Here is an 11753-nt window from a genome sequence, read left to right as displayed (position 1 = left end):
GATACATAAAGGTAAGACAGCATTAAGATGTTTTTTTTAATGAAATGTGCGTTTTTTGGGGTAGTTTGAATGTCTAAATAATTCAGTAAAGTAGAAGCGGTAGCTAATCTACCACAACAGTTATTCATTAATTAAACATTAAGCCTAAAACGTCCTACAACAACATACTGAATGTTCTGTTCTGTGTGCAAAATTCTTGAATGTTTTTTTGGTGTTAAATCCTAAAACATGAAGTGGCGTTGTTGTCAGTTGCTGTGGCAACGAGTCTGCGTAGCTTGGCGAATACAGATCACTTTGCTGTGGATCATAGCACAAAATCAATACCTACATTTCTAAATTTCACTGAGTTAATGTGGCTATGGATGACATGTAAATGATTAGTCTTTTTGCCGTCCAGCGTTGTATGCATGCGCGAAATTTGCGTACGTCCAATAACATGTGTGGTGTCTAAGTCATAAGTCAGTGCCTCACCAGCAATGAACCTCACCGCACGTCACTGGGGGAAAGATTCCTTTAAAATTTAGAAGCATACTTTCTTATTGCTTGCTTTGAAAGCTGTGCTGTCGCTCATAAAACCCCAGCATGTTTGCAGATATTCTCTGCTATCCTTCAAAATGATGTTTCTGTGAGAGAGGGATTCAATATGATCACAGAACTAAGGATCTGTGGACAAGCAGGATTCAGAATGTGAGTGCAGAGTTTTGAGGGCGAGCTGTTCACATTTAAGGTAGAAAATATAGAAATTTTTCTCTTACGCTGGAAATTAATGCCTGCACATTTCAAAAGGTTTTCTGTATCGACAAAGATTTTCGGTTTTCTTTGAAGTCTGACCAGTTGATTCAGATGTTGACTGCTATGATTTATTCAGAACCACAACACAAACAAAAGCAAACAGTGCTGCTTGATAGAGGTAGTAATTTGTACAAAAAAAAAAAAAAAATCAATTCATAAACAGAGTTGTTTTGGATGATGGCTCGGCATGCTTTTAATAACTCATCGGGTGAACAAACATTCACATGTAATTTTAATTGGTTTTATTTAATGGAAACACTGCAGCTGTGAAATTACGAATTTTTTGACAATAGCGGAATATCGACAACATTTTGGGCACAATGGAAATGCAGCTAGTCTTGCAACAAATCTGAAGAGGCCTTTGGCTAAACACTGTTGCTTCTTGACCCTGTTGTAACATCTTAACACCTCAATATTCAGAGAAAATATTCCAATATTCTGTCATCTGTCCTAGATGACAGAAACAGTTGTTGGCAAGCACTGCTAATCAATCTCATTGGCTCTTCCTGCTCCACTTTAACTCTCCGTCTGTCCATATTGTCAAGAATATAAGAGATCCTTGTGATCAATGGAAGCTCTCTCTATGGTCCTGCTCTGTAACCTTGAAACTTTCTAAATCTTGTGGGATTTGGGATCACAGTTCAGGTATTATTAAGTTTTTGACTTAAATAAGTCAAATCAGCTGTGCACAGTAGTAAAAGCAATTCTTTGTTGCCATGGGAATGCATCATAACAACTATGAGTGCTTTTACAAGGTGTAGAAATTTTAAGAAAATAAATATAATAACAGTAGGTATTGTATACAGCAACACTGTTTTTATTGCCCCAAGTTTTCATATAAAAACTGCCTGAAACAAAAAAAAAAAGACAGAGCAAACATTATTTTTAGCTGCACGGCATCCAAAGCCAAACATGATAAGAGATAGAAATCAAATGAAATGTAAGCGATACTCCAACATGCTGCCACTATGAGCAGTGCAATTTTAGGACAATGTCCCCTAATTGTTATCAAAGTTTCATTAAACTAAATTTTTTTAGCCTTTGCAATAAAGTGCAAAGGCTGGTTGATGCTTGATTTTTTTAAATATATCTGCTATGCAGTGTGCAACGCACTGCATAGCAGATATATTTAAAGACTCGGCCTTTTGCGAACACCACACTCCTACCTGTTCCATGTGACCTGGCTCCACCACATGCCCCAACACCATGAGACCAGTAGGACCTCAACCATGGTGGGAGTAAACAGGTCTGCTCACAATGAAACACAAATGAATGTAGGAGGCAAAACAAGTAGTGAACAACAACTGAAGCATGTCTGGCAGGCGTGAGGAGGGAGGAAAACAGGGAAATCTGAAGTGGATGATGTGCTGCTGACAGGAGCTGTGCATGCAGAACAAACATGCAGGGCTCTCTGTGAAAGCGGCTGCTCCTCTGATGAAGAGCACTTGGCCCTGTGCCAGCCCTTCATCGTCTGCCACCAATATCACCTGGGTAATGACCTCTTTTGGCTAGTTGCCATGGTGACGGTAATTTGCATGGACATAATGCTGGTCCTGGTGAAGGATGAGGGGGGCTGCTGATGTCATGGGGAATAAAGCGTGGGTGTGGGCTGGGCCGAAATGAGACACGAATGAGCTGAGGCTGTTTAGCATGGTGCCAGCAGTCTGCCAGCAGGGGTCACTGTGGCAGCACTGAATTGCCTCCTCCAGGTGTTCCTCCTCTCTATGGCTCTTCTGCTGCCCTCCACTTATATAAGTGGGTCACTTGAACATCAGAAAGTTATCTACTCCCCATCTGTTTGCTCCCCCGGTCTGGTAGAAAATGTAATCTTACTCCATTATGTTTACATGTCAGCTGGGGTCAGTGCACCATTCTCATCTGCTCCCCTGTGAATCTTTTCTCCTGTGATGAGGCCACACTCATTCTTCCTCTAATTTACCTAATGACATGAGTTTGTCCTGAAGTGACATGGCTGAGTGTTTGCTGGAGAGGATCGTTTTCAAGGACACTGAACACAAACTACAGACCATCACAGCACTTCAATTTAAAAACATATTATGATTTCAACCTGATTCATGTCTTGAGAAGATTAATTAAAATATTCATAGTGCTGGAGGAGTTTTCATCCTGTGGCACCAGTTGATCCAAAGCAGCAGAAGCTTGTAGATCAAGCCGACCTGCAGCAGACAGAATCCTGAAGACGCCTTTTTTCTGCAACTGGTGGAGCTGTGTACCAATATCTCCTCTCACAGATCTGAATCTGTAAGTGTCTAGCAATTTGATTTTGAGTTTTAGTCACGATTCAATTCAGAACCAATTTTTCTATTCAAACAGTTTAGAGATTCTGTTTAGATTATGTGACTGATAAGAGAAAAACAGCGTAAACAAATAGTACATTTACTTAAAACAATTCTATAAAGTTCCAAACCGTTTCAATTTCTTTTTGTTTATATTGAAGCAAGAATAATTTGTGCATAAAATCCTGTCACTTAGATTACCAGTATTACACACGTGGACAATATTGTTGGTACCCCTCAGTTAATGAAAGAAAAACCTACAACGGTCACAGAAATAACTTGAATCTGACAAAGGTAATAATAAAAATAATACAAATTTTATGATAGTGAACACAAGACACTTGCATCGCTTTTCTAGCATGCTTCAACAAAATTATTTAAAAAATAAACTCATGAAACAGGCCTGAACAAAAATGATGGTACCCTTAACTTAATATTTTGTTGCACAACCTTTTGAGGCAATCACTGCAATCAAATAATTCTGGTAACTGTCAATGAGACTTCTGCACCTCTCAGCAGGTATTTTGGTTTATTCCATACAAACCTGTAGAGCTGTTCAAAAACATCAGATCAGGAACTATGTGCTTTTGTATGTATAATGTTTCCCAAAGCAACATCCCATGAAAGAAAATGTATCCATATTTCTGGCAAAAGTTTTGTGTTGTTTTAATATAAAATCTAACAACAAAGACAAGATGTTGGTTCATTGAAAGGACAACAATTTTCTACAGTAAATACTTAACAAAAATTACAGGCTGCCTTTTTTAAGTGTCTTGTCCACGACCCAATCCACTGGTTACAGGATGAACTCCTCCCTCCTAAGCTACCATCACTTACATCTGCTCCACATGCTGAGGGAACTTGTTTGAAGAGAAGACACAAGATGCTTGGAACTGAAGCAGAAGCAGAGACAGATATTCACTGCTCTGTTAAATGTGACAAATAGTAGAAAAGCCCCATAAATCACTTTAAGCTGAAACTTTGGCTGTATTTCAAGGGGACTTATAACTGATATTGATGGAGTGGAAGTTGGCTGAGACAGCAAGTCTGATGGCATCTATTTTATAATGAGAACTCAACACATTCAGTGTTTCTAGAACGTAGCTGATGAGAATCTGAAATGATTAAATACACCCACATTTTCAAAGGGCTGTTGTTTCTCTTCTTAGCTTGATAACATTTATGTTATTGGAACACATTATTGATGATTCTTAAACACCAACAATAGAGTCAAATTGTACAAAATATAATTAAAATAAATATTGTTTTTGCATGTTAGTTAAATCCTAATTAAGTCAGCAGACAGTGAATCTTAAAGCAAGCTATGTAAGCAAGCTCACATTTAAAAGCAAAAGATATTAAAAGAAACATAGTCCAAACAAATACAATATTTGCAAGGAACACATTGATATGAAAAAAGACCCGTTTGTGATTGGCTGGTTGTGTGGCTCATTTTTTGTCAAGCTGCAGAGTCAAACATGTGCCAACAGACATACAGAGTCAGAGTGACGGTGATGGTCACTCCAAAACATTGACTTTGTTGTCCTTAAGTCATTTGTAGCTAACTTGGACATATGCTGATGCTTATTGTCGTTTTGGAAGACCAATTGCTGTCTAAGCTTTGAAATCGTAGCTGATGTCTTAAGTTGTTTTCTCATGATGCCATTTACTTTGTAAAGGGCAACAGAATAACATCTCAAAACATGTTGCTGCCACCACCGTGTTTAACAGTTGGGGTGGTGTCTTGAGGCTTGCAAGCTTCAACGTTTTTGCTCCAAATGTAACAATCGTCAATATGCCTGAACACAACATAACAGTTTTAACTTTATTTGAGTTGCTGCATAAAATACAGTCACAGGTTGACCTCCATTTAACTCAAATGTTGTGAATTAAACAGGTCACAAAGACATGAGCTTCCCCAACATGCTTAAAGGAATATGTATTATAGCGTATCTAAACTTGCATATTTCTAGAAAGTTATATAACATTCTTTCTCATTGTGGCATTCATTGGACATGATTGATTTTCCTAAATGATCTAAAACAGGAAGGTTTAGTTTGATTAAATGTCAGGTCAGTGAATATTTTATATTTTCAAGATTTTTACCTTTTCTGGTCCTATAATAGTACTTGCCCTTTAAATAATAGCAGGAAACTGCTGATTGTACTTGGCAACCTCGAGTCTAAAACACACAACCTTCCTTATGCACTTCTTTTAAGTTCACCGCCTTCCTTTTTAGTGTCTCCACAGCATTCATATGACTGAAGACATTCTGGCTAGTGCAACTTGAGAAAAATGTAAAGAATGAGAACAAACTGGGTGACGATGACAGCTGCTGCTGCTGCTTTCTACTGACAATCAATCAGACTTCCAACACCCTGAGCCGAGAACTGAGTAACCTCAGTTGGCATTCATCAGCTGCCCCACACACTGCTGATGGAGAGCTGAGAAAGGCTGTGTCACAATCCAGTAACATCTCTGTGTACTAAAACAGTCAGCTATCTGTCCTCACCCTACACACAGCCACACACTCCTCCTTATACCTTTTGTTCCACCTACTGATCCTCCCAGTTACCCTTTGCAAGCCCTGCTGTATCTGAGTGGTGATGTAAACTGACAGTGGATGAAGGGTTACATACAGAACTATGTTCGGTGTTAAAGACAGAGTAACAATGTCGACCAAGCATTCAGAGTGAATAGAGCCATTCTGTGAGGACACTATATTCAGAAGTGATGTATGAAAAGCAGCAACAAAGGAAGCTTTCACATGCTGTCTTGTTGCTGGTAACAACCTTGACTCAACTACTCTGACAACTGCAGTGATGCCGTCCAGTATGACAGAAGACTTCAGCCTCCAAACTCTGGTCTTTTTACATGCAAGATGAAATAACACACTATTTCTTTTTTTTTTCTCACTGTCCAGGACAACCCAGGTGATGTTTTCATGACTTCATAAGCTTCTGTCGCCTCAAAACGCCAACGTAACGATGAAGAACGGAGGTGGAAGCCTCATACTGCACAAGGGATTGGTACACTTCATCAGCCAGGAAGCAAAACTCTGAACATAAATGTGACTTTCAAGTGGATAATGTCCTTCAGCATACAACCAGATTAGTCACAAAATGACTTAAGGGCAACCAAATCCAACAATTGTACCAAATACTGGCAACATTTCTGAAAACGTTGGCATTAGACGTAAAAATAAATCTCTACCATTTAGCAATATCATATCTTTTTATCATTTATCTTGATAAATTTCTTATTATGGTAAAAATTAAAGTTTTTCCTTATAAGTTCCAATTAATGAAGGTTTGGGATTCTGTTCGGATTATTAGTTTTGCTATTTTCTCCACTGTTTGTTCAATGAAGGCATCAATAAACATTGATTTGCCTGTGTGCAGTTTAGTGATACAAATAGCAGTTCTTTAGGAAAGAAGCACATAACATGTCACTTCTGTGACTTGTGTTTTTCAAGAGCATTATTAGTGTTTGTGGGGCTATGATTGCAGTCACAGCCATGCACTTACCTGAGAAAGAAGTAGCTACTTCGTAGTCACTTATTGTTATCATGATAATGCCACAAACGTTTGTCATAACACTTCAAGTCCATCTCACCCACCTCCACTATACATATTCATCACATTTGTAAATGTGCCAGATAGACTGCAAACACTGTGTTGTTTGTCAAGCACAACATTTTGCTGATCAAACAAATCAGGGTTTTCACTAATAAGCCAGCTGTTTCCCAGCCTCCTCACTCACCCAGTGTAAACATTAATATGCATTAATATGCCTTTAATAAAAAAAAAAAAAAAAAAAACATGTATGGCCAAACCAAACCCAAGTCAAAAAGCTTGTGTATTTAAAAAACCTGAAATATAAGGAATCGAGAGATCATAAAAGCAATGAAATGTCCCTGTCTGGTTTAGAATCCAATTCAAAAACCAAAATAGTCAACAACTGAAACAAAGTCAGATATTTAGATGTTATGGTTTTTCATAACTTAATTTTTTGTTTTCTCACCCAGACCTATGAAATATTAAAACCAGGTTTCAAACGTATCAAAACTGCATGAGGATCAACTGGAAGGGCTACTATGACTATGACTACTTCTCAGATTATTGTGATTTTTTGATGGTGATGGTGGTAGAGTTTGCCCCGGAGTTGGAGCTACAGTCCAGTGGCATGCCACCATCAGTATGCAAATGTGTGTGTGTGTGTGTGTGTGTGTGAGAATGACTGAATGTTGTGTGCAGCACAACATTCAGTTGTGCTCTGTGTTTTAGTAGAACTTTTAGTAAGTCCTATTGAAACACAGAGGAAGCAGGTTGACCTTAGCTTACTGTTCTGTAAAGTTTTTCATATAAGAATATCATCAGGAGGAGTGAAAAATAAGATAATTTACCCAGTTAACCCATCACATGAGACCTTCTTCCAAACCAAAGATCACCACCTGCTGATGACATTCTTTATTATTTTATACATATATGGATTCTTTATGTCTCTTACCTATCAGATAGCTTCTTAGCAAAGCCAAAGTCAGTAAGGCGGATATGTCCCTCACTGTCCAGCAGGATGTTCTCAGGCTTCAGGTCTCTGTAGACTATTTCTTTAGAGTGAAGGTACTCAATGGCGCATACAATCTCAGAGGTGTAGAAGAGGCCTGTGGCATTGCTGAATCGCCCGCGACTGCGTAGGTAGCTGAAGAGCTCTCCACCTGGGACGTAGTCCATCAGCATGTAGAGGAAGCGATCGTCATGGTGAGTCCAGAAGCTGTCGGAAAATGTCAAGGCTGATTATGCAGTTAGGGGGTAAAGTGCTGTCTGATGAGAGATGAAATCAGATTAGATCAGAGGGTTACACCCAACTGTGGAGGAGGAAATAGATAACAGCTCTCAACTCTATGCAGTATAAAATGACCTAACCAAATGTTAACTCCTAAAAAAAAAAAAAAAAAAAACTTCTGACAAACTGTCATGTCTGATGCAGACAAGTCATCTTAGCACCAGGTAACACAGAACACCAAATAAATTTGTTCATAAGGACATAATCTGTCATCTGCAGTGAAAATTGCCCATGTTCTGACCAGAGATGCAGCGACCTGATATTAATAACTGTATTGGTCCCGATAACTGAAAACAGTGTAGATGGGGTATCGTGACAATGTGCCCCATCCATAAGGGCAAATCTATTCAGTCTAATTCTATGCTTCGTATTCTGTCTGACATCATGATTTTATTATTTATTTATTTTACATTACATTTAGAATTTCTAACTGCACTTTCTGAGCCATTTGAAAAAAAGTGTGTTGGTTTATGTTTTCATGTTTGACCAAGGTAGGCAGTTTCAGTCAGTTTCTTTATTATTTAATTGATATTGGCTGTTATACTCCTAATTGCACTGACTGAACAAATTAAAGTTGTGTTGTTTCTACTTTGTTAGCTTGTGAAGCTATTAATGTATTTAAGTGTGTTGTACTGGTGCAGAGTTAAATAAATGTGTAGTCCTGTACATTTATATCTGACTTTAAAAAAATACATCACATCAAATAAAAATATTGAAGTGGTGTCGGCCGACACTGAACCTCATATCTGTATCATACATTTAAAAAGTGGATTGGTGTATCAATAGTTATGATCGCAGCTGATTTTGTATTGGTGCAAAAATGTTTTAGAATTCTTCATTATGTGTTCCATCGGACTGTACTCCAGCTGCTGCTTTGTTCATGAAGCAGTTTGCCTGAGATGTGATGTGCTGGGAGTGGACTCACAGCCTGATGAGAAAAGGGTGGCTGATTTCTGTCAGCACCTCCTTCTCGTTGTGGACGTGCTGCTCCTGCTTCAGCCGGATCACGTCAGAAATCTTCATCTGTTTTAGTGCAAAGAAGGCCTTGCTTTTCTTGTCCTTGACAAGGAAGACTCGACCAAAAGTCCCAGTTCCTGAGGTAGAGAGGGAGAGAAGATTATTACATTGGAGCTTTACAGAATAGAATAGAAAAAAAATGGACTTTATTGCCCCCTAGGGGACTTCAGGATATGAGTGCATAGGAGCAGCTGCCGAAATAGACAATAAATACACACAACATAAATATAAACAGCTAAAAGAAAAAAAAGTAAACAACCTAGACTACATACACAGCAGTTTAAAACAACAAAACAAGTTATTATACACCTTCCATGTCTCAGTGTACCATCTACTTAAAAATTAGATTCTAAATTTTGAAGGGGGTGGGAACAAAGGAATATTTAAAATGGTTCCTTTCCTCACCAGATCCAATATGGGATCTGGTGAAACAGTATAGCAAAAAGAAAAATCTGAAAAGTGTGGAAGACAAAAAAATTGTTTTGTTTCTGATACTCCAATACTCCCAACGAAACCAAATGGCTCAGCAAATAAGAATGCACTTACATGAGTGATTTCAGCTCAGTATAAATAGTGCTACAAAATAAAAAGAGCAAAGAGGAAAACCGCAAACATGAGACCGAAGCTGAACCTTTTGGTCCTAAATGCCAAAAAGTTCTTGGTGAAGTTGGAATTATAGATGAAAGACCTCATTTCACTGAATCTTGGTATATTTAGCTATAATTTCATAAATTATTCATCAAAAAGAAAAAGTAGTACTTAAAAATAATACAATCAAATGTTTTTTTTTTCACTTTACAAGCAATAATAGAAAATGGATGGACCAATATAATCCTTTATATTGTCACTTTTATCATTTTTGAAATAAATAATGCCCTATATGGTATGAAAATATTAAGTCTCTATTATCTGTCCCTACATGTCAGTCCCAGTACTCAGATCTAGTACAAGGTGAATGTATCTTAAGCATTTGCCAGTGATTGTGTTAATGTTTAACACAGAACATAGTTGAGTGTTGTTCTTCTTTGTGATGTCACTGTGAAGATTAAGGAATCATCCATTCTCTGCTGAAATGATAAACAGCTTCTTTATGAATGCAGACACAATCTGCCTGCAGGGCACCATTTCACTGTAATCTCTGTCTATATTACTTATAGACTGATGGCACCCTGCTCTTGGTGAACATCTCAGTAATATAGCCTTTCATTGTTTCGTACGAAGTGGGGACAATAATAGTATCACAGATGATGCTGACATCAAGTTTTGAACACCTATCATAGGAGAAAAAGAAGAAGTAACACTAAATATGAGGATGTAACTCCGAGCTCAGCCTTCACCGATGCTAAATGTGCTCTGCAGGGTTGCTGTTGTTCTTGTAATAAGAAATAACATTCATGTGTCAGTAGGGACGGGGAAGACAATAGAAGATAGCGTTTTCAGACAGCGGGAGTGAGCAGACTGAGTGGTGTCAGGTCACCGTGAAATGGTGAAGCAGGGAGAGTGGGCAGTAATGGCTGCACATTCAGCAGGCACAGAAACAAGTGTCCTCCCAAAGTACAATCACTGCAATTTGTGCTGCCTCGCCTCGGCCTCTGCTTCTTGTTGTTTTCCTTCCAAAGATGGAGAGAGGCATCTGGCATTTCGATCCTGTGGAGCTGATAAGCACCAAGGGAAGCATTAGCGGCGGACGACAACATGCGACATAACAGCTACACTCAATCCCAAATATGCTGCCTGTCTTCTTCTTCTATACTAACAATCAACCTTTGTCTCAGGTCTACTGTTGCCACAGCAACAACATCAGCAGTCTAAAGCTGGACTTAAGTGAATCCTTAATATGACAGCTTTTAGGAATGAAAGGACACTGTTCTTCTTTGGCTGACATTTGTAGTAGACATGATGCACAGTTTCTGTGGACATGTAGAAAGGTGAAAGAAACTCTACGGGTGGAACGATACCAAAGGAACCCAATACTAGATTCACCAAAAGAGGTACAGTGGAGAGGAGCTCTTCTCTCTAATGGAGAGCAGTGAAGTGTACTAGCTAACCCTACATACCCATGTCATGCATAGCAACAAACCAGTTCACATCGGAAAGTGTGTTTAACAAGGTTAACAATGTGATGGATGACAGAAAGGAAAACATGAAGTACCGGCATCCTCTTTGTGAGGTTAGAAATCACACAGCCACTTCCTCATCTAAAAGCCTCTTCAGAGAGAAGGTGCCTTAAGAGATATGAACCTGGATAGCAGTGGCCTCAAACTGCTTTCCTCAAGGGCCAGATTCCTCCAACTTTAGATGACTCCCTTGTCCAACCCGCTTTAGTTAAATGAGTGAAACTGCCTCAATAACATGCAGTCACGCTCTACACAGCTCTTCTAATGAGCTAGTAATATTGGAGCCAGGTGTGCTGAAGCAAAGAGAAATCTAAAAGTTGCAGGACACTGGCCATTGAGGACTGGACTTTGAGATCACTTCTCCTTGTTCAGCCCAAACTAGTTGGGGCCTGCCATAGCAATGCATATGGAGAGCAGAGACTTGCATATGGGAGTCACTGCTCTCCCTATGCAACGCATGGCAGGCACCTGTTGTTCTACACCCAATAGAATGTCTCTTTATTATTATAGTTTATTTTTCTTCCGTCACCGTTAATGCGGCCCGTACCCTGCGTGCACACCTACAAAAGTGGTATCAAAACGTCCAGCTTGATCCCGAGAAGGGAGCTATTACTTTTAGTGGGATTCTGAGTTAAAATGACGACATTATCTTCAAAGAATGAGACAGTGTCTCACAGAATCAGTA

The 11753-nt window shown here is 38.9% G+C and overlaps 1 protein-coding gene across 4 annotated transcripts in view; it reads right to left on the bottom strand.

The window, feature by feature from the left end:
* Positions 1 to 11753, bottom strand: part of prkx (protein kinase X-linked) — a 44258-nt gene that overhangs the window by 15589 nt on the left and 16916 nt on the right. For all 4 annotated transcript variants that reach the window (XM_016664129.1, XM_016664128.1, XM_016664130.1 and 1 more), the window contains 2 exons: positions 8860 to 9028; positions 7599 to 7862 (listed from right to left, as the gene is read on the bottom strand). In XM_016664129.1, coding sequence (XP_016519615.1) covers positions 7599 to 7862; positions 8860 to 9028 — 433 coding nt within the window. The remainder of the gene's footprint in view (positions 1 to 7598; positions 7863 to 8859; positions 9029 to 11753) is intronic.

The sequence above is a fragment of the Poecilia formosa genome, unplaced genomic scaffold (assembly GCF_000485575.1).
Source record: "Poecilia formosa unplaced genomic scaffold, Poecilia_formosa-5.1.2 Scaffold469, whole genome shotgun sequence".
NCBI lineage: Eukaryota > Metazoa > Chordata > Actinopteri > Cyprinodontiformes > Poeciliidae > Poecilia > Poecilia formosa.
The sequence above is the reverse complement of the archived record's forward strand: the minus strand, read 5'-3'. Positions and strand labels throughout refer to the sequence as shown.